This window comes from Rhinolophus hipposideros (assembly GCF_964194185.1).
Source record: "Rhinolophus hipposideros genome assembly, chromosome: X".
Lineage (NCBI taxonomy): Eukaryota > Metazoa > Chordata > Mammalia > Chiroptera > Rhinolophidae > Rhinolophus > Rhinolophus hipposideros.
In genome coordinates, this window is record NC_138046.1 from 21,201,570 (window position 1) to 21,226,217 (window position 24,648).

Sequence of the window (24,648 nt, forward strand, 5' to 3'; positions counted from 1 at the left end):
AAAAGAAAAAAAGAATGAAAATATCTCATTTACTTTTATAATGACATGTTGAAATGGTGTTTTGAATGTTTTCAGTTAAATAAAATATATTTCTTTATATATTACTTTATAATTACTTTATAATTATAATTATAATTACTTTATATATTACTATATATATTATATTACTATATATTATATTACTATATATTATATTACTATATATATGTGTATATATATATATATATGTTTCACTTGTTTCTTTTTGCTTTTTAATGTGGCTACTAGAAAACTTCCAATTTTGTGTCTGGCTGGCATCATATATCTACTGGAAAGAGACGTTTTAGAAGGTCCTGAAGGTCAGGCGGGAGGCCTTGGCCTTGCTTTGGCATACAATAGACTAATTACAGATTCCAAGGCAGGGGAAACAGGATCAAAGCAGTGCCTCAGGAAGGTCAGCCTGGCAGTGTCACATAGGACAGACTGGAGAAGAAACTGCAGTCAGGAAAAAGAAGCTAGAGGGCTTGAACAGCAATCCAGGCCAGAGGGAATCAGGGCCTGAATTAGGATGGGAATGAAGAGGTTAACTGAGAAACATTTATTTTTTTTAAAATGAAGCTCATTTCCTTTTATTTATTTATTTATTTATTTATTTATTTATTTATTTATTTATTATTTACTACTGTTTATTTATTTATTTATCTAAGCAGGGCACACCTCACAGTGACCCATGTGGGGATCAAACCCCAAACGTTGGTGCTACCAGCACCACATTCTAACCAACTGAGCTAACCAGCCACTCCCAGAGAAACATTTTAAACAAACGAGATAGGACTTGGTGACAAACAGATCATGGGCCTAAAAGAGAAAGAGTAAAAGATGATTGATTACAAAATTTCTAGCCTGGGAGACCTAAAAAGTTTAGGACAAAGGAGTAAACTGGACTGGGTAATATCCTAAGGTAAGAGTTTATTGTCTTCACAGATCAAGTTTTAAAAGTCTCCCAGAAGTAAAATCATGATCATGATCATGATCATGACGACAAATAATAACCATAGGTAATATTTATCAGTGCCTACATGTTAGTAATTTGTTTATGCTAAGCATGACATTTTGCATGTGTTCTCATCTGAGTCTTATAATCATGAAGTAGGTGCTATTACTATTTCCATTTTATAGATGAGCCCACTGAGGCTCAGAGAGATAGCAACTTGTCCAGATCAAACAACTAGTAAATGACAGAGCCAGGATTTGAACCCAGGTAACCTAATTTGAAAGCCTACCAACTTAAACCACTGTACTAGAGATTCTTCTACCTATTTTACATACTGTCTTTCCCCGAAAATAAGACCTAGTCAGACCATCAGCTCTAATGTGTCTTTTGGAGCAAAAATTAATATAAGACCCAGTATTATATTATATTATATTATATTATATTATATTATATTATAGACCCAGTCTTATGTTAAAATAAGACGGGGTCTTATATTAATTTTTGCTCCAAAAGGCACATTAGAGCTGATAGTCTGGCTAGGTCTTATTTTCGGGGAAACAAGGTATTCACCTCATAGACATGGCTTGTTTTATTAGCTTAAAAGTTTGTAAGTTTAAAAGAATTTCCAAATTTAATTTAATTGAAGCCTACTTTCCCTGATGTCTAAATGCAGACCAACTGGGTATGGGAGCAGTGGATTAGGGCTTGTAAGTCCCTAGTCTATTCCTGGCTGTAAATGACTAGCAAAGCAAGTGGTCCAGAGTAAGTCATTTACCCGTTACTGGGGCTCTGCACCCTTATTTCCATCTTCTTATCTGATCAGTGGGTTTGGCAACAGGAAACTGGCATGCTTCCTCTAGGCCTGTTGCTGAAGCTCTTTCTAATTTTCTGATATGTTCTCTGCCCCTACAATAGGGGAGGTCTGTCAGCATGTGAATTATTTCAGAACACATCTAGGCTATATATCCTCCAGTCTAGCTTTTTTTTTTTAATTGGGGAAGGGGAACAGGACTTTATTGGGGAACAGTGTGTACTTCCAGGACTTTTTTCCAAGTCAAGTTGTTGTCCTTTCAGTCTTAGTTGTGGAGGGCACAGCTCAGCTCCAGGTCCAGTTGCTGTTGCTACAGGGGGCACAGCCCACCATCCCTTGCAGGACTCGAGGAATTGAACTGGCAACCTTGTGGTTGAGAGCCCACTGGCCCATGTGGGAATCGAACCGGCAGCCTTCGGAGTTAGGAGCATGGAGCGCTAACCGCCTGAGCCACCGGGCCGGCCCCAGTCTAGCTTTTAACAGGAATGAAGCTGTTATTTAGAACTCAGGCTGGCTCCCGTGTCTTATTTCTCCATTGGTTTCAATGGAGGAGGGAAAGGTAGGGGTGTTATTTAGTGGCTCCCACAAACCTCAGCATCCCAATACTTGTCCTTCCTGAACTTCATCCTATTTTGGCCAGACCATTTCTCTGATTCATTGCTAGCTATTTATTTATTTATTTATTTATTTATTTATTTATTTATTTATTTATTTTTATTTATTTCAAATAGAAGAACCCTTTCCTCCATTGAAATCCTGCCAGGAAGTATAAGTAAGTAAAAGAGATAAAAGCAGATCAACTGTCCTTGAAGGGGATGTGGGAGTGGTGTTAGAGCCCTTTCTGAAAACCATTGCTCTATCTCTAAAGATCACTTGTAACCCTTTTCCAAAACATAAATGATCTGGTTAGACTTCGTATAATGTGCAAATTTAATGAACATGCTATTCATTTCCCCATCCAAGGTAACTGAAAAACATACTTAGGGCAGCTGCACCTAATTTTTCACAAGAGACGTGCCCCTTAAAAACCACATAAACTGAATATTTGTAAATCAAAAAATAATCGGCTAATTAAAATGCTCTAGGGTGATAGCTATTGAAAAGGAATGGCAGTGAATCTTTCCAAAGAGCAAAAATAATCCTGTATATTGTAGATTGTCACAATCTACACTGAAAGGCACCACTACACTGAAAGGCTCTCTCACTGAAAGGCACCACTTACTACGTCTCTCTGACTTGGTGCTGAGCCACTGCACTGACCCACTTGGGGCACACACACCCAAAAGCCTATCTGAACACTTCCCTGAACAGTAGTTCAGTTCAGTCCAAGCTTTCCTAGCTTGCTACCAAGACCTTGACAATGAATAAAAAGCCTTGCTGGAATGCAGAGAGACATGTTTGCTTCCCTCTCCTTGACAAAACTTTTTATATTTTATTAAAGGAAATGAAATCAGCCTGGTAATATTTGCCCTTTGTTATCCCATATAAAGAGGGTTATCCTGGACCTTGGGCTCTTCTAGGTGGTTACAATCTAGATGCTTAATGGGTTTGAATATTTTCCCAGATGTCTCAAGTTAAAGCCAAAGAGTCTATATTTAGTAGGAACATCATTTCTCTTGTTGGAAGATAAACTATTTTTCTTTTTCCATCTGCTCTCTACAAGTTTGGGGAAAACTTGTTCTGCAACAACACAGACAATTTGAATAAATCAATTTCAACAGCATTTTCCAACCAACTTACTTTCTTATCCAATTTAACATTCTATCATCTTTGTCATCACAAAGTGCTCTTTTGTTGGTAAACCGACCAATGAGAAAGAACGACATGAAAAATAAGAAGCCCTGCTTTTTCAATCAACTCTATCTGCGGAGGAGACAAATGACTTTCCCCTTAGCCTTATATGGAATATTTGCGCAAGTTAAAACTTTTCAACTTCAAGAGTTTTCTTCTCACAACTAAAATGGACCCCAATTCTGATAGCTATAAGAAAAGGTTCACTTGCCCCTTAGGTAAATAGAACGCTGTGACAGCTGAATCACCTTAAAATGTTAAATGCCTTTTTATTGTGTTAAATGTCTTAATAAATTGTTTATAGCTAACACACCTATAAAGGAGGATGTTAAAATTGTGAAGTGCACATTAGGAAGATGCTGTATCATTAAAAGAATGGAATTGTCTTGTATCTCCTTTTAAAACTCTCTTCTTGCATTAAATTTTCTGATCCTATTTGATGCAATTTTGTTTCCCTTAATACTTTAATAATTTGGCCTGATTTCACTTTTTTTGTGGTTTTCTCACTTGACTCAGGGGATTGATACACTTCTAGGTTCAAAGGAGGCATTTTATTATTCTGTGTTTTCTGCATACTAATATCATTTTTTCTTATAAAATTACTTGTTTTAAGAATATCGAAAAAAGGGCAAGGAAAACAAATGAAAAAATAAACGTATGGGACTACCACAAACTAAAAAGTTTTTGCACTGAAAAGGAAACCATCAACAAAATGAAAAGACAGTCTACTGAATGGGAGAAAATATTAGCCAGTGATACATCTGATAAGGGGTTAATATCCAAAATTTATAAAGACCTCATACAACTCAACACCAAAAAACTCCAAACAATTCAATTAAAAAATGGGCAGAGGACCTGAATAGACATTTCTCCGAAAAGGACATACACATGGCCAATAGACATCTGAAAAGATGCTCAATATCACTAATCATCAGCAAAATGCAAATAAAAACCACAAAGAGATATCACCTCACACTTGTCAGAATGACTATCATCGATAAATCAACAAACAGCAAGTGTTGGTGAGGATGTGGAGAAAAGGGAAAGCTTGTGTACTACTGGTGGGATTGCTACTTGATGCAGCCACTATGGAAAATGGTTTAGTTTCCTCAAAAAATTAAAAACAGAACTATCGTACAACCCAGCAATTCCACTTCTGGGTATTTCTCTGAAGAAATCCAAAACACTAATTCAAAAAGATATTTGCACTCCCATGTTCATTGCAGTGTTGTTGTTTATAGTGGCCAGGATATGGAAGCAACTTAAGTGTCCATCAATAGATGACTGGATAAAGAAGAAGTGGTACATACATTCAATGGAATATTGCTCGGACCTTAAAAAGAATGAAATCTTACCATTTGCAACAACATGGATGGACCTAGAGAATATTATACTAAATGAAATAAGTCAGACAGAGAAAGACTAATAACATATGATCTCACTTATATGTGGAATCTAAAGAGCACAATAAATGAACAAACAAAACAGAAACAGATTTATAGATACAGAGAACAAACTGATGGTTGCCAGATGGGAGCAGGGTTGGAAGGCTGGGTGAAAAAAGTGAGGGGATTAAGAAGTATAAATTAGCAGTTACAAAATAGTCACGGGGATTGTACAATACAGCATAGGGAATATAGTCAATTAACATTGTAATAACAAAGTATGGTGCCAGGTGGGTACTAGACTTACTGGGGGAATCACTTCGTAAGCTCTGTAAATGTCTAACCACTATGCGGTATACCTGAAACGAATATAATATTGCATGTCAACTGTAATTGGAGAAAATAAAAATAAAAAAGGAATATCCAGTTCTCTTGGATTCCTTTTTCTCAAAGTTTCTTTCCTAGGGGCACTTCTTAAGTGTCCTGAACCTGCTGAAATGTTCAAACTCCATTTTATTTGATGACATTAGTTCTCTCACTGAGAACTCTGAATGCTATCATTCTGGGGTTCAATCCACCAATTTTCATGAACACACTTCAGGAAATACTACCAGTAAGACCACATAAAAGAATTCTAGCTTACTTGAGTCTTCTATTTTTAAAAAAAGTTCTTAAGAAATTGACCCCCTAATATATTGCAGAAACTTACTTGATAGTCTGTGGCCTGCTGAATTGTTTCTTCAGTAGATGGTTAAAGACTCTCATGACCACATATTTTAAAATAAACTAGGCAACCTGAAACTAATATAATATTTTATGTCAACTGTAATTGAAAAATAAACTAAAAAATAACAATAAAATAAACTAGGCAAAGAAATTATTTATAGTTTAATTCTATTGAGACAAAGGTCACCATTTTGTGTTACCAGTCTCTTTACCTAGTGTGATTTTTTTAGTGGCTCAACAATTGTAAGAATTAGTCTAAAATATCTGCAAAATGCATTTTTGAGTTTTCAGTTCTTACCCCAGGGAATTAGGAAAAATTATGAAGTAGAACATCTGTCAGACTTCACTTGAAAACACGACAGGATCAAAAGAAACTTGATCTTCACTAGAGGATCCTAACATGTAGAAATTGAATTTTAGAACCTGTTCTCCTTTGTCCAGTAATCAATTGCACTGTTACTGAAGGAAAAAATATCTTCAAAGAATTTGACAAACTCCCTCAGGTAAAAATGTTCGGTTTCCTCTCTCACTCTCAGACCATTTCAACAGTAGCTATTGACCAATACCTATTCTCAGAAAAATGAATGTTATTATGCAGATCACACGTTCGATTATTTAGATTTTTTGTTCTGATAGAAGACATTTTAATGAATACATACACAAAATAAAAATTTTAAAAGGTGGCCTTGGAAAACTACACAAGGATAGGAGTCAGACTAAGCCACCCAAACATTGCAGAAAGAGTTGAACAGAGGAAACAGCAGAAGAGCCATTCATTACTTTGTAAAGATTATACAGCATCTCTTTCCTCTTGACTAAGTTTTAAAAATAATCCTGTCAAAAATTTTACGAACTGTTTTTTACATCATAAAAGTAACATACACTCATTTTTAAAAATCTCAACATACAAGGTTAGTCTATCTCTTCACCAACCTCCCAGTTCCACTCTTCAGAGGTAACCATTGCTAGGACTCTGTCCTGAACCAAAAATAAATGATACCAATGAGATGAAGTGACATTTACCGATCTAACTAACTAGTAAGTGTGATATAGAATATTAAGCTTGTACAGGAACTACTTTTTAAAATTTAAAGCAATTTGGAAATCACCCCGAGTTCCACGCCTCACTTATTCCACTTCCTGCCTTTCAGTTACACAATTCTCGTACGTGAGGGAACAGTGTTAATAATCTAGTCTAATGCCTTCATTTTACAGATGAGAAAACTGACATCTAAAAAGTGTTAAGTGACTTGCCTGGGGTCATGTATCTATCTGATCAGTAGCAGACTGTGGCTAAGAACCCTGGTCTCCAGCCTCCTAGCCTAGCACTCTTTACAGAGCCACAAAAGTGACAAAACCCAGATTTACATGACAGTGGATGGTGTGATCTGCAGACAGGCTGGACTACAACCACTTTGTAAAATCTGAGTTTTATAGAAGTACCCAGACTTAAGCAGACTTTCAATATACAGCTCAGAGTCATCAGCATGGAATTTACAACGTCCATACACGTACATAAGCTTTTAAGGAAAATGGAGAGCTATGCTCCGCATATCTTCAGCATTCTCTTACAAGAAGTAAAACAAGAGGGACTCCCAGCTCTCCAATGCATGGCTGTATTAAAACCTCGATATTCTCCCTAGAATCCTATGTCTACTGTCTAGTTTTGTGGGCTTCCTTCTGCAAAGACAAATGGGAAGAGAGACTGGGGCTTCCAATTAAATAGCAGTGCCTCCAGGCTACTTCAGGCCAATGTAAATCAAAACATCTTGATCTAGTACAGGCTAATCAACCCCTAAAGGTCATACTCCAGCTCCCTCCCTCTTCCTTCTGCAACTTCTCATTATTAGCATAGCATTTTAAAGCACCTTCTGTGGCATCCTCCCACTCAAGTCGCACCCTTCATGGAATGCTTTCAGTTCACTTGCTCTCCTCCCCCAGAGCCTCCAGCTCTCCTGGCTCTGTATCTCTTCTTCCTTTGGTTAACTGATGTTCTAAGGGCTGGCATCAGGAATGGGGAGACTAACTCAGCGGGTGGAAAAGACAGGTCTGGCTGAAGCTCAGGGCTCCTATGGGAAAATAATGGCAAATAAGTTTATATAGACACATGGAGCAGATCCTAGAGAGCTCAAAATGGCATCCATAGGCATGGGGAGTCTTTGACGGCTTAGGAAGGGGGGGTGATATGATGAAACCAGTTTCTTTTAGAAAGTTAGCAGTTGGGATGGGTAGAGAGTAGGAATTTGGGAGGCACTTGGGAGACCAAGTAGAAGGTTGTTTTAATGGTCAAAGCATAAAAGCTCAGGACCTGGACTCAAGTGATGGCAGCAGAAATTAAGTTGAAGGAACATACGTAAGAGACATTTCAAAGGGATGGGCCTTAGAAGACTATGGAAGTATAGGATCAATGCCACACAATGCCTCGCTTTCAATCCTGGGTGACTAAAAGATGGGGAATATGGAAAAGGGGATAGGCTTTAGAGTCATAAGGAGGTCTTGACATACTAACTGCTATGAGTTGATGGTGGGATAGATAGCCAGGCGGAGATGTTCTATCATCAGCTAGAGATGCCTGGATGAGAAACCGAAGATGGAGAGGCAGTGTAGGAGGACTGTTTGAAACCATGAATGAGGTAGGATGCATTCACCAAGGGAAAGAATTGGGAAGACAGAGGAAGACTTATCAGAGACAGATCAGTGGAGAGACAGAACAGAGGAGGTGTTAAGTTTCTGGAAGAAGGAGTATTAACAGTTTCAAATATAGTCAAGGGCAACGAGAATAAACATTAGTAAACTGGCCCAAGTAATGATACAGGAAATCCTAAGACCTTAATAAATCATATTTACTTTTCTCACTAGTACTGTTCCTTACGTGCACACACATAAATGTTTCAAGTCTTTTGTTCAATAGCATTCAAGTCCAGAGTTTGGCTCTCGATACTAAGTCTACTGAACTACTCAACCTATAGATCAGGATATAACTAATGAAAAGCAACTACCATTAATAGTCTAATCAGGTGAATATGGTTTCAGATACAGAACTCTTCTTTTCCTACAAACACCTGGCACATCAATGCAAAAGTCTTATATATAACTTTTTCTGGTTAAGCCCCTAGTGTCTGATTGGGGAGCATGTCCATTCCTTCTCTGAAACCCACCCCTTACCAAACTAACTAAGCAGGAAACAAGAAAAGCTATCTGGCTGTATGGCAGGGGTGTGGCTTGAGGAGAGTGGGAGATTTGGATGAAATAAAGACTGCACCATAAAGTGAGGCACAGGCTGATACATAAGGCTCCGCAAAGATGGTGTGGTAATTTCAGGCCTTTTACAAAACCACTTCTGTCTCCCTCGCAGGTTGTGGATTAGGAGAAACGAAATGGTTACTGTGGAGTACATTGGATGTCTTTCTTTTCCCTATAAGAAAAACATTTATTAAGACATTGATAAAATGAGGATGGCAAATCAGTTTCTGGAGGCCACTAGATAGCCACAAACTACACTGTTGCTTTTTCAAGCCTACCACTCTTCCTACGCAGCTTCGGCCACCAGCACGTACACACTATCTCATGCTTCATCAGCTTAGTGCCCCAACAACTCCGCATCTGTCTCTAAGTAGGGGCCTAACTGTGGGACATCAAAGGCCAAAGTGTTTCACAAACAAATGCACTACGATATTCACCTAGAATTAGACAAATAATAAAAATGGTAACACTGGCAGTCATAATTTTCTTTCATTGAGTGCTTGCTATTATGTCAAGCACTGTTATATCAAAAGCAACTGTAAACAATAGCATGACAATTCTGTCTAAAAAACATGGCTCCCAGGACATGTCATAATGAGAATATACCAGTGAGAAGTTACTAAAAGGAATATTCTACCATCATTGATACGAAAAATGAAATGACTCATTACTTAAGACTGGAATAGAAACAGACTTAGGTTAACTATTCGGCTGTGTTACTTAACCTCTCTGGTACTCAGTTTTCCTTATGTGTTAAATGGGGATAATAATATAATAGTACCTACAACTTAGACTGGTTGGGAAGATTAATAATTAAGCACTTTATAATCATTGGCACATTGCCTCGTGCATAAATGTCAGCTGCTATCATTAGAAACCTATTATACTATTGTTCATTATTACAAGTAGATATAAGTTGAATCATATCTGTAAAAGCCAGTAACACCTTTGACTATAAGATAGGTTTTAGGAGGATCCAAAACTAGGGATATAAAATGGTTCCACCTCCTATACATGGTATTCATAAGCACATATCTGCCTTCACCCAGCCTCAGAATGGAACATCGGTGTTATTCCTTAAATGGGAGCCATTAAAGTAACAAAAACTAACATAGTCACTTCCGTAATCCGCATTAGGAGGACTGAGCTTAGAGAAAGTAATATTCATGGGAGCACGCCTATCATGTGGACCTGGACGTCTCCCCTTCTTTTAATGGTACTGATGACTTCTTAGGATATAAGACAAGGGCTCTGCTAGGGGACATCCAGAAAGCCCTCAATAAGAGCAGTGATACAAACTCCCCTTTATTTCTTAGGTTTTACATTATGCCAAGCTAGAGAATTTATCCTTTATCCTACTTTTCTTGGTGAATATTGTTCTTAGGAATTCTTGATCCAAGTAGCTATGTAAATTTAATAAGGGATATGTTACGTATTTCTAGTAATACTAAAAGCATGGACCATTTAGTGCCACTAGTGAGCACATATTACACACAAAATTCTGAATATACTAGGAGTTCACATATATCTTCTATTGAACTTACCCCAGGAAAAAAAATTCTAACCCAACCCTTTGGATCACCAACTACATCCATAAGTCTAAGCAACCAAACTGGCTTTCAATACACACAAGACTGGGATGCTTTCATATTTTGCCCTGAGTCCGAGGCTTATCAACCCATCAACTCTGAACAGTACAATAACCTTTCATGCACAGATGAGTCCATTATGGTGGTGTTCATTTTAAACAGAACTTCAAGAGAAAGGATCCTCCTTCAGAAGCAATTTCTAGTATATGAACACCATAAATATCTTAAGAAAGAATATAGACCAACACCGCTGTCAAACAGAAATACAGTGGAGGCCACATACGTAATTTTATAGTTTCAAGTAGCCACGTTAAAAAAAGAGAAACAGGTGATAATAATATATTGTATTTAACCCAATATCTTAGAAATACTTTTAAAATCTGTAATCAATATAAAATTGTTAATGAGATATTTTATATTTTTGTGCTGTCTTCAAAATCAAGTGTTTAGTTTACACTTAAAGTACATCTTGATTCAGACTAGCTGCCTTTCAAGTGCTCAGTAATCACACTTGGCTAGTGGATGCTGTAGCGAACAGTGTAAATATCGCCTATCTAAAATATGAATGGCTGGTATATTTGAAGAGCCATGCCTACCCTCACTGCCACCTCAGCCCTTAATCTTCTTTGATGGAGCCCTTATAATGTCCCCACCCCTCACTGGGACCACTAGTCCACCACAGTTTGAGGAAGAAGAGGGGAAGGATGTGTTTTTCACAAATCACCTTGGAAACCCAAATCCATTTCCCTGTAGAAACAATAACCAACACAATAGTTCTATGGCTAAGTGACATTAGGGGTTAAAACGGCTTTCCTGGGGAGGAAGGTCTGGGAACCTAATCACCATTTAGAACATTGTATGCAGGACAGAGTGTGTTCCAAGGTTCCAATATGTACACAAAAAGACTGCCTGGATCTCTCATTTAAACTCTCAGTGAAAGGGAACTTGAGGCCATGTTTACCAACTTTTTCATTTAAGAACTTAAACCAGTGGGTTCCCTTCTTTATCCCTGTTCCCCCACCCTCCATATAGAGGGTCCTTCAATCCTGCCCTTCTCTGGAAACCTTTCTCCCTGAGATGTAGAAGAGCTGCCATGTTTGGCCACTACGAAATGACGTCTGTCTCCTGAGCAGTTCTAATTATCTTTCTGAAGCAAAGACAAACTGAAAAGGACAATATTTGCCCTGTGCTTACGTATGGCCCTGCCCTTCTGCTGTCCTTCCTACCCCAATCCCAAACTCAAGGCCAAAAGCTCTCAAATAGCCAGCACTAATACAAAACTAGGCAATTTCAACTACATCTTTTGGGTCTCCCCCACCTTTCATTTTTCCCTCCCTCCCCCCAGCCCACCTCGACATGTGCTTCTATGTAATAATAAGCAAACAAGCACACAGATAACAAGCCTTGCCCTATTTCTCTTCAAATCCACCTCATAGCTCTTTACCCTGGGAGAGATGTAGAAACTCTAGCTTGTAGGTTTCAAAGCCCTTTTGCGATCCAGTCTCAACTAGTCTTGCCCATCCTCCCCCCACCTCCAATTTGTTGGTTAAGAGTCTAGTGCTTCTGACACCTCCCACACTTTAATCCACATTCTCCAGACATTTATCTCCAATGACTATTCTCAAGACTCTTGATAAGTGGGACCATTTTACTATTCTTATCTCCCCTTGGGCCAGGTCTTTATTGGTGTCACCTTAGTCCCCTATAATAAAGTCCGGTCCAGAGAGGGTACTCAATGACCATGGTAAATGAATGCCTAAATTGCTGTAGTAGCAATCCACTGTCAGACTTATCTTCCAGAAAGACCATTTTGACCATATCACTGCATTGGTGATAAAAGTCAGACCAACAGTTACCAAGCAGGGGAGAAAGGGATTGCATGAGAAAGCAAGAGGCGTTTTCTGGGTTGATGGAAATGTTCTGTATCTTGGCCTGGGGTAGCAGTTACATGAATGCACAAAGATGTAAAAATGCATCAAGTCATTAAGATTGACATATTTTACTGTATATATGTTATACTTCAATAAACAAAAGAAAGGGGACACATATACATTGGTCTTGTAAAAATACAATTCCACCATATTATAAACCTGAATCTCAATGAACATGCTAGCTGTAATAAATATTGAACATACGAGTATGAAATTGTTAATGGTGATCAGCCTCTGGAGAACAGTAGTGGAAATGGGAGGGGTGAGGGGGACGGGGTAGCTTTCACAATTACATAGTACTTGAAATATTTTTTTCCCATTTATTGAGTAGCTACTAAAATTTAGGCACTCCCTTAGGTACTTGGGGTACAAATATAGAGAAGTTCAAATATGTGCCCTTAAAGAGGTCACATTAAGCAGACCAATATGAACACTGATAATCACCATGTAACATGCTAACTGCTATAGATAGTTAAGGTCTGGACAAAGTGTTAAGGGACCACAGTGGGAGTTGTTACTGTTTGGAGTGGGGGTGGGGCAGAGGTACAGGATGACTTCTGAGAATGTAGATCCAAGTGTAGAGGCACTTCAGGCCAACAACCAGTGTGTCCCAGGCAGAGGGAACAATATATGCAATGACACAGAAGCAAGAGGCAGAGTGAATTTGGAGAAGATGGCCAAATTTTTCATTGTGGCTGGAGTCTGAGATCCACGAGAAGGGAAGAGAGTGGAGAGACACTGTTGGAAAGATAAGACAGAAGATCATGAAGGCCTCGGAGGACAGGCTAAGGAGTTTGGATTTTATTCTGAAATGTAATGGAGAGCCACTGAAGGATTTTTAGTAGGGGAATGACTTTCTATTTTACTTTATTGTATATTAAGAATGATCAATCTAGTGGCAATATGGGGGAAGAATCAGTGAAGAGCAAGATCAGAAGTAGGGAGATGAATTGATTGGCTGCTATAACAACGGTCCAGGTGAGGAATGATCAAGGTTGAAACAAAGGAGGAGTAAATAAGAATGAATCGATACAAAAGAGGTTTAGGGTACAGGACAGACAGGACGCCATAATCTTTGTCAGCCCTTCCCAGTCACCTTCTTGCAGATGCCTAGTCTGGATAGCCTTTACTCTCTTGCCCAGAGATTTAGTCTTCTACCAATAACTCTCCCCTTTTCTACTTTTTTTTTAACACAGGAATATTTGAGAGAGAGTGGTATATTCATGAGTGATGAAGAATCTTTATAAGCTTTCAATAAAGTTCCTCCACGTTCTACTTTTGTATAAAGGACAAAAGCTACCAGTCAGAGTACCTCACTCTTAAAATTTTTTCCAGTAAACTATACTTAATTCATAGGTTGGATAAACGTCTGTAAGCATTTACTTATTCCTTTAGGTATAATTGACATATATTATTCTATTAGCTTCAGGTGTACAACATATGGCTTTGATATTTCTATTGCAAAATGACACAATAACTCTAATTAACATTCATCACCATACATACTTGCCATTTTATTCTTATGAGAACTTTTAAGATTTACTCTCTTAGCCACTTTCAAATATGCAATGCAGTGTTATTAACTATAGTCACCACAATGTACACTATATTCTATATTCTACAAGCTTCTTTTTCTTTTTCGATTCCACATATAAGTGAGATCATTTGGTATGTCTTTCTTCGTCTGCCTTATTTCACTTAGCATAATACCCTCAAGGTCCATCCATGTTGTCCCAAATGGCAATATTTCCTTCTCTTTTATGGCTGAATAATATTCATATGTGTGTGTTTGTGTGTGTGTGTGTGTATATATACATACATACATACATGTGTATATATGTATGTATATCTTATTTTGTTTACCCATTCATCCATCAACGGACATTTAGATTGTTTCCACATCTTGGCTATTGTAAATAATGCTGCAATGAACAAGAGGGTACATATATCTTTCTAGTTAGTGTTTTCATTTTCTTCAGATAAACACCCAGAAGTTGAATTGCTGGGTCATAAGGTAGTTTTATTTCTATTTTTTGAGAAACCTCCATATTCTTTTCCACAGTAGCTGAACCAATTTACATTTCCACCAACTTGTGCACCAAGGGTTCCCTTTTCTCCACATCCTTGCCAACACTTATCTCTTGTCTTTTTGATGCTATCCATTCTAACAAGTGTGAGGTAACATCTTATTGTGGTTTTGATTTGCCTCTCTCTGATGTTTAGTGATGTTGTGCATCTTTGCATGTACCTGTTGAGCATCTGTATGTCCTCTTTGGAAAAATGTTCAGATCCTCTGCCCATTTTCTGATCAGATTCTGTTTTTGGTGTTTGTTGTTTCTTTTTTTTTTTTTGCTATTGAGTTGTATGAGTTTTTATATACTTTAGACATTAATCTGTTATCAGATATATGATTTGTAAGTAGTTTTTGCCATTCTGTAGATTGCCTTTTTATTGTGTTGATGGTTTTTCTCCCCTTTTATTACTGCAAAATAACTATTATCACATGCTTCAAATGGCCAACGAGGAAGGTGAAAAGGAAGCAAGATCAGGGGAGAAACAATTCATCTTAAAAATCAATGCACTGCCTTCCTCACATTTTGAGTCTTAAAGGCACCTTCCATTGTCTCAGGTTGCTCTCACAGGCCATGTTGCTACTGTTTTACCCAAAAGCACTTCCTTAGCCTCCTACCACAACAAAAGGCTCCCCTAAAATTCACTCCTTTTCCAAATAAGGCCCACAAAATATACTCACGGGTATGTGAAAAAGCTATGCCTTAGTTAAAATACCAATAAATATTTGGAACACAGATCATAAAACAAGCGTAAGTTTACTTCCTAAATCTGTAAGCCAAAATGTTGCCTTTTACTACTACATGTGAATAAAAGCATGCAGAAACCAGTAAGCAAAGCTAGCTACAGGATGTGAAAAAGCAATACTCAAGGGAAAATTTCACTTTTTCAAATGTTCTGTGTTTGCAAATTAGACTCGGGATGTTTCTTTGAAACAACTCTTTATATATATATATGAACTATTCTGTCCACTATTTAAACCTTGTGTTTGGCTATTTCTAGAAAAGTGACTCGCTTTTATGTTTAAAAGCATTTCCTTCAATAAAAATTCATTTAAAGAAAGTAGCTCAAAACATCAAACTATTTTGAATTTTTTTATTCTTTTTAAATCTTTTTATCATATACTCCAGTCTCCTGGCTCACTTTCTTCTTGATGCACTCAGTTGGCTCAGAGTTAGTAGTAGAGACGAGCTTACCTCTGCTAGTCACTGAATAAAAGGAGATCATGATTCATAGCAAAACAAAACATACAAGACAACAGAACCATAGACAAAACTATTAAGAATATGCAAGAAAACCCCACTTTTAAAAATCATGTATTAGTCTTTTAAGGCTACATTGGAAATTTTAAAATATTAGACTTTCATCCTAGCTGTGTACACTAAAGATACCACTGTATAAATGTAGTTTTAACACTTGTGACACTAGGTATAAAACTTGTCTACAAAGGAACTCTTGAAACAGATGTAGCACAAAATGCTTGCGTTTCATATGCTTTTTATATGGTCCCCAAATCAAACTTAATTCCATCTGTGCAGAGCTGACTGCAAGTAACAGGTATGACTAATTTAAAAAGAGCACATAGCCATGTGTAAGGGGTGTGCTGTGAGAAGTTACTAAGTACTAGGTGAAATACTATATTCACATACACAACAGTATACATTAGTGAAAAGTTCCAGTCACAGTAACTTTTCACAACAAGATTTATTGTCAGAGCTTGTAAGTGGATATACTGGGAATAGTTCCATGCCTATTAGGGAATAAACCTCCCAACCAAATGCACAACTTATGCCTGTTGTAACACCAATAGAATTGAATCTTCTAGTAGAAAAAAAATTTTTTTGCAATGTTTAGAGATGGATACAATGAAGACCTGAGAAACAAGCAGTTATTTTGAGAAGAGATAAACAATGGCCCTTCAACCACAGAGAAATTGAAGAATACACTTTCCATTATTCTGCAGAAAAATAAGCTACAAAAATCAAACCCTATCTAACATCACTTTGTTGAAAGGACCTCAGGCTGCTAATGGAGAGTGAAGTTTTAAGTGCGAACTAAGATGCCTGCTTACAATCAAAGAAAGACCTATTTGATGATCAGTGTGACAGAAAACAGACATTTATGGCTCCTAGCTATTAGCAACTGAAAGACTAGACTAAACTTTAAGAAAAATTCACCAGCTGTTCTAAAATTTCAGACCTACCAGAATGGCTAGTTCCTAACAGCAAAAGAACAAATAGTTACCACATGCTGAGGGGAGGGTTAGAGGTGGGCAGGAGGGAGTGGCTGAAAGAGACTCAGAAAAAGAAAATGCTACCAAACTATGGCAAATCATTAGTAATTCAGGTATAGATGGCAACATGACAAGAACATCATTAAGATCATTAATCATTTCGTAGCACATGTAGTTATCATGTAAGATTAAAATGAAAAACCTGAATAACGTTGGAAATCATAAAGATTAAGAAGATAACCAATGATTAGTAATTAAAAGTATTATAGAGAGTATGTTCACATACCCGACCTACATAAGGAAAAAAGATCAGACTCAACTTGGAAGAATGCTTTTTTACTTTAGGGGAGGAAAATGTAGTGTATAAGATGGCAGGATAAAAAGAGCTAACAGATGAAATTTCCACTAAAAACAAAATCCAACTTTCCCCAGAACTATCTTGAGCCTCTAAAATACCATGGATAAGTTACACAGACACTAAAAATTTTAAGTATGAGGACTATGTGGCAGCCTGGAATAATTCATGGAGCAATATAGGTGGAAAAAGCAGAACACAAAGTAATTGCCATGCTAGGTAAAAAGATGCAATGATGGTTAAGAGGAAGGTGAGGCTTTCTTTTTCCTTTCCAAAGATTCTGTAAACATTGCCACAGAAGTCTTATAAATCAAAACCCATCTTTAAATATTTTTCTGTTGTCTGAGTTTATGTTGGTTCAAAACCCCTTTTTAAATTATGAGTCTCAACATTCAGAAAAATGCTAAATAAGTGATTCCTTTTTTAAAAAGACACACTGCTTTAGAGTTTATTCTTTTTACTACTTAAATTAAGGAGAACTTCAAATGGCCACACTACAAATGGTGGGTTCTTATATTCTATGTATCAGTATTCAAAGGATACAAACCTTCAGACTTAGGATGTACAAACATCTGCTTTTCTAGGTGGAAGAAATAAGTGGTCACACCCTTTTGGGAAACTGACCTTTTAAAAAAGATTATGGCATTTTGAAAGATGTCTATGTGCTCCATTTTTCTAAACAAATAATCAAAAACCGAAAACAAAGTATCAAAAACAGAAGTTTTAAGGGGAACCTACTAATCAAATTGTTCAGCGAAACTAGGAGTTACAAAATTAAAGCCTCCCTTTGGTTTTCTTTATTCTTTTTTCCTCCTTTGGTTTTATTTCTGAAGAAACATCTGTTTGCCCAACTATTCAGTTTGGTAGGCTCCATTCTGTTAAATACCTCACTTGGCTGAAACGAATCACAACACATCCAGATGGCCCCTCCCCAGCACTATTAAGATAATTCTGAGAAAAAGAGGGCGTCTAGCAAAGGACATCAAGGATTATGGTAACGTATTTTCTAAGTTTCAATATGCAAGCAGGACTCTTAGGCAGGTTGATTTAATAGTCTGAGCTCTATTTCATCGGGTCACTGCAGGCAAAGCGGTTATCTCCTCGACACTAGTAGCACATATTAACTACTCCACCGAGGTTAAGTTGTCCCTACTTTTCTCCTGTAGGTCAGAATCCTGTGGATCAAATCATCCAATTTAACTATTGTAACTGCGCCCAGTACAGTCCTACCCTTCCTTACTTCCTCTTCCCTGGACAAATCCCCACGTGGCTAACACAAACCTAATTGATAATGTAAATAGGTAAGCCAGGTCCCTAAAAAGCTCTGCTGCCCCTGGTGGGTTCCGCCTGGGCATTTCCCCGCCCCACCCTGTCGCGGTTTGGGTTTGTCTCCAATAAAACATTAACAGTAACTAAGGTAACCGAGATCCGGGTTTAGCCGGACCAATTCCCGAGAAGAAAGAAAAAGTTTCTCCGGTCTGGGGTTGGGAGGTTTACTCAGTGGACAGATTTTCCTTTGGGCGAGGGTGGATGGAAGACTGCAGAAGTGCAAAAGCAGTAGTCTAATCTTTGAAGGCCGGTGGCTGGCGCTGCCACGCTCTCAGCAGGAAGGGGAGGGGAGCCAGAGGAAGAGGGGGAAAAGGAGAAGCAGCGGGGAGCGGGAGGGGGAGGAAGGAGGAGCCAAAGGAGGAGCTGGGGCTCCAGGGAAGCCAGCGCCCGGCCCGGAGCACCTGGGGCGGAGTCGCAGGCTCGTCCTGCCCCTCAGCCTCAGCCGCAGCCGCCCGGGGTGCGCCCCGAAGGGGCGGGTCTCGGTCCACTTCCCCACCCCTCCGTCCCCTCCCTCCTTTCCATCTCAGCAGCGCCCTCAGTCTCCCTCTCTGGCTCATACAAAAGCAAAATGTCCGCCATCTTCCGAGGCTGCTGCGGTCTCCGCCGCCACGGGCCCTGCTCTCCTGCGGTTTCTCCCCGGGGCTGCCCCTCCCCCGACCCTGGGAGCCGCGGTGACTCGGAAGCCGCCGACTGCACCGCTCTGCCCGCCCTCTGCGCGCCCCCCACTGCCCCGCACACCCCGCGGGGCGACGCAGGACTGCTCTAGCGGGGGCCAGGAAAGGAAGCCGCCCCAACCGACTGGCTCGCACTTCCCTCCCGCCCCACCCCGTTGATGGCCCCGTTACCTTGATGCAGTACGGCGGTTCGTCGTAGGTGACCAACATGTACCTGTCGCCGCGGCTGGCGGGGTCCCGGGAGCGCAGCTGCGGGACGAGGGATGACGGAGGGGGCCGCGAAAGGAAAAGGAAAGAGGGGGCGACACAAACGTTACAGAAACACCTAAATCCCCATCCCTCCGGAGCTCTCCCCATCTCTCTCCTCCCCTCCCTTTACCTTTAAGAATAACTCCACAGCGCCTTTGGCAATGTCCAAATAGGAGGTGCCCAGGTCAGTGCGCTGGTTCATAGAGGCGGACGTGTCTATGAGGAATAGCAGGATGGGCATCTTTCCCCGCACCCCTGGCTCCGCTCCCCGCTCTCCTGGTCCTCTTGCCCTTACTGCCGCGTACTGCCACCCGAACCCTCAACTCTCAGAGAGCCAGGGTGCAGGGAACCAGAGGAGAAGGGGAGACAGGACGGGACGGATGGAACTGCTCCTGGCCTCCTCTTTCTGCAGCCCCACCTCCTATCCCTCCAAGGGAACTTGAAAGTGTGAGCGTGTGTAGCCCTCGGGCCCTCCCCCTTCCTCTCTCCTGCCACCACTAGTGCCGCCACCGCTGCCGCAGAGACTACAGCCTAAGCATCGGTCCACGCTCACTAAAGCGCTCGCCCCAGACTGAGAGCTATCTCTGTTCACCGACACACAACTTCTGTCCGCTCACCTACCACCGGCACCATGTGACCAGAACCCACACTATTGGCTGCCAATTATGTGGTATTTGCATATGCATTAGATGACAGGGCAAGGGGAGGGATTTGGACGAACCCTGGGAGTTGAAGTTTGAACCCAGGCGGGGGATAAGGGGAAATGTTAGGGACCCTCCTCTACAGGACTTGGAAGGCGTTAGGATACTTAGGGTGGTTGAATGGATTTTCTTTTTGCTCTTCGAAAGGAAAAGTGAATTCGATCAACAGTTATACAGAAAAACAGAAGCAGAGTTTGGACAGGCTGCCCAGACAACGTTTTTCTAACTGCAATTGATCAATCCTGCCAGTGGCTACGACCAAAACATTTCAGAAACAGCAAACTTCTTTCCTGGCAAGACCTACTCGCATTCCTTTAGATCCCTCCCCACTCTTGATCAGTATTTGTAAGTCGTTTGCTGACCTTGCATTCTGCATATATCGACTTGGAAATGAAACTAAAGCTTACACACAGTTACCTAAACTGGCCTTTTGTGTGCACACGCTTCTTTAGTTTCACTGCGCTCTTTGAAGTATTGGCCTGCCTGTGATAATTCCACCCACTCTTGTGTCTGCACAGTCTTTGCACGTGGGAGGTTTGTCAACCTAAATTCTGATTCAATTCACATTTATTGAGTAGCTATGAAGTGCCAGGCACTGCCTTAGCCTAATTTAATCCTTGAAATAATTGCATTAGATGATTTTTTTTTTCAGTAAAGGAAAGTGCAGTTCAGCGACATTAGGGTAACAATGAAGGATGCTCTCAACTCTGGCTCTGGAGAGGCTCAATTAAGTAGCCAACCACGCTTAGCTACTTCATGTAATGATTTTTAAAGCAGAGGTGTGTATTCCTAGCAGTATGTTATACACAAGGTGGAATCCTGAGCTTCAATGAGTTTATAATTTCATTGAGGATGAAAGACATGAATAACTTTATATAGTCTTTTATATGTTCTTTGTACTTTATATATTACATATACCCCCACACACACACATACACATTCAATAACATTTTCAGAAAAATAAGATTTCAGAAGAGGCCACATGGCAGTATATGAATCAGGGACAAACAAGTGATGCAAATAAAAAGTGCAACGGAAGCAATGGTCCAGTGGTCTACAAGTTCAGAATGTTTCATGGATGAGATGGATGAGGCACAAAGGGTGAAAGGAGGGATTCTGGGTTAGAAGGAATGGTATAAACAAAAAAGCAGCCAGAGATAGTAATACGCATGACACATTTCAGGCCAATTTGGTGGGATACACCTGGTGGGAATTAATGGGGGTGGGGGAAGGATGAAAAAGACACTAGAAATCCCCATTTTTATTCTGATACAAATATTATTGGAGAAGGGCAAAGCCTCTATGGGCTACAGTGCTAAAAAAACGCAGGACTGGTGGGGGCTGCTTTGTTAGCTTTCTGTTTCTATGTAACACGTGATCATAAACGCAGCAGATCAAAACAACATACACATGTATTACTTCCCAGTTGCCATGAGCCCGGAGTCCAGGCATGGTGTAGCTGGATTTTCTGCTGTCCCACAAGACTACAGTCAAGGTGTCGGCCAGGCTATGTTTTCATCTGGGGGTTTGACTGGGAAAGAATCAGCTTCCAAGCTCATTCAGGATGTTGGCAGAATTCACTTCCTTGTGGCTGTCTGCTGGCTGGAGGCCACCCTCAGGTCTACCTGCAGCTGTGGTTCTCTGCCACGCAGCCCTCCCCAAAGGCTATTCATAGCATGGCTGTTTGCTTCTTCAGGGTCAGCAGGGAACTCACTCACTCCAGTCTGCTAAGATGAAGCCTTATGTAATGTAACTTAATCACGAGCGTGCCAGCCATCACCTTTGCCATATTCTATTGACTAGAAACAAGTCACAGATGTCACCCACACTTAGGAGAGAGAATTATACATACAGGAGGTAACACGTGGGGTGGAGATCAGGGGGGCTGTCTACGAATTCTGCCTAACATTATCACCTGGAAAGAAACTTTGTCTAGTTCACAGTTCTTGTTAAATCAACTCCAAGTAATAATACGCACTTTCAGCTCACCAGTTAAAAGCATGAGGTTGATTGGTTGCTTTGGTCTGTCCTTTGGATGAAGAAGTACAAGACTTCCTATTATTTTATATTTGATTTACATAAGATGTCATTTGTTAACTGGGGCATATCACAAAGTCCTTATTTGTATATGTATATATAAATGCATATTTACAGAAATAAATTAATCAAAGATAAATATATATTTGTTTATATATAATATTATATAATTTATTGCTATATGGCATAGATATATAAATACGTATTTATATGTTTATAATTATAACAATGTGTTATATATCAATAATTATATATTTCTATATTATCTGCTATATATATGCATGTGGGGGTGCCAAAAAATGTGTACAAGTGGACACTTTGGTCAACGTTGCTCAAGCAGTAGTTCGCCATAATCAGAAGTGTCTGGACACTGATGGTAACCACTTTGAGCACCTCTTGTAATTGCAGAAGTCAAACCTGACTTGTATTCATCTTTTGTTAGCGGTATAGTATTACATTTTTAATACAGTTTTCCTTTCCTAAAATGTGTATACATTTTTGGCACCATATATATATATATATATATATATATGGTGATATTCCCCAGTTCACAGATGGTATTTTAAGATGACAAAAAATCTGCTTTATACTTTCCCCCCGACTTTTCTACAATGAGTGTGCCTTACTTTTATAATCAGAAAAGAAGTTATGTTTAAAAATTACAAAGTATTTTTAGAAATAATTCCAAGGTGAATAAGTACTATTGAAACAGTCTTTAAAACTGATTTACCAATATTAGGGAAGCATAGATGGTTTTAGGCACACAGTGCTCCAGAGGTTAAGGGCATGCAGTCCCCACAGGACCACCCTTAGGATGTGCTTCCCAGGCAGGTGAATGCCTTTCAATGTATTTATTTTACTCTAACAGGGCATGTTATTGATCCTTTTTGGCATAATTCAAACGGAAGTGAAATGATGTAAATATAGACTCTGAAAAATATTTCTCATTATAAAACGACAAAAGTGACAAAATACAAAAAATAACCATCTAGTGGATTTATGGATTTATTCAGATTAAACTAAACCCCAAGACCTCAGCACGAAGCCTCTTCACTTGCTGGAGGAAAGTAGACCCTATATTAACTAGACCTCTTTGTTGCGTTTCTTTGGCACACATCAATGCTAAAACCCCCAGAGCCCTTTCTACATCTGTTTCCCCTACAGAATATCAGCACCCTGGTGTTATAGGGTAATAATCTATGCTTTGACTTTGTCTCCTACTGGAATGTAAACTCCTGGAGAGCAAGCAGAGCCTATAATCAATGCCTGGTGTTAAGTATATGCTCAACAAATGGTTGTTGACAGAAATCACTGGTTATGCTGTGGCTGCCATTTTTTCATTGTGTTCCCAGCTGCTCCTTTCCTCGAGTTGGCCAGCCCTGTCTATTGGCCCTGCCTGTAATCCCCTAAGCAAAATAGTGGTAGGCCCAGCTCCCTTTCTCTGTGGATGGAGGGACTTTTGGATTTGGGCCTCAGTAGGCCCCTTCAGGCCAAGCCCTTGAGCTGACACTCCCCTTCAGACCCTCTGCACTTCCCTTCTGAAATGATTCTTCTTTGGGCCACTACTTCTCACTGTTTGGCTCCCTCAGCCAAATCCTCTTTTCAACTGCTCCCAAATGTGAGGCCCATTTTCACTGCTAGGCCTCTAGCCAGTTAACAGAATTATTTTTTTCATTGCAGTTCTATAACCTTCACTAACCATCCTGTCTTCTTTCTGGTTTTCTTGCGCTTTTTGAACTCTTGAAAATGGTTCCTCTTTCCTCTTCATGTCTCTGCTTTTTATCTGCTTTTCTTTCACTAGTAGCTTCTAAATCAAGTCACCATACTCCCCCGTACCAGACCTTTCTACCTCATGTCTGGAGTTAGCAAATATCTCTCAGGAAAGAATTTCTACAGAACACTGCTCTCCTGACCTTTATTCCCTTCACAACAAACTAGCATACTTTGCCCATGTTTACATTTCATGTAGTTGCCCGTGGTGTGGTCCACCACCACACAGCAGACTCTTTGTTTTGGTGAGGGCTGGTTTGACTTCTTATTCTCCAAAGATTTGTTACCTCTTGCCTTTAAGCAGGCCCTAATCACCACATCTTGACTAAAAGACCTTACCTAACCTGATTACTACCCCTTCCCAAATCCCACCTTTCATGGCTCAGCAGGGAGTAAAATCTCATTGTCTGATTTCTCTACCATCCACCCACTCACTCCCTCCTCAAGCCCATGCAATCTGGCTTCCCCAGCACTCTTTGGAAACTGCCCTGAGGTCCCAGGGGCCAGCTCCTGGCCAAATTCAATGGTCTGTTCTATATTTTCCTTTGTTGACTGCAGAGCTATTTGTCACTTGCCTTTCTGAGCTCCCCCTGCCCCTGCCACCTTGCCTTTCATCACCTGCCACTTCTGGCGTCTTCCTTACCCCTTGGACTATTTGCTTTCAATTTCTCTGACTCCTAAACTTAATCTCTGTCTCAGTCTGTGGCTACATCTTTTCTTCCGACTGTTCTCATAAAGGACTTTGTTATTTCCACTATCTTTATTCATTTAGTCATTCTTT

The 24,648-nt window shown here is 39.8% G+C and overlaps 1 protein-coding gene across 5 annotated transcripts in view; it reads right to left on the reverse strand.

Moving 5' to 3' along the window:
* LOC308495563 (integrator complex subunit 6-like) overlaps positions 1-19,981 on the reverse strand; it is a 58,433-nt gene extending 38,452 nt beyond the window's left edge. For 2 of the 5 annotated variants that reach the window (XM_081044043.1, XM_081044046.1), the window contains exons 1-2: positions 19,490-19,708; positions 19,282-19,359 (exon numbers count right to left, since the gene is read on the reverse strand). In XM_081044043.1, the coding sequence (XP_080900169.1) occupies positions 19,282-19,359; positions 19,490-19,600 (189 nt within the window). In that variant the 5' untranslated portion in view covers positions 19,601-19,708. Of the gene's footprint in view, positions 1-19,281; positions 19,360-19,489 lie in introns of all 5 variants that reach the window. The other 3 variants (XM_081044044.1, XM_081044045.1, XM_081044042.1) reach the window with 3 other exon arrangements.
* Positions 19,982-24,648: the final 4,667 nt, after the last annotated feature.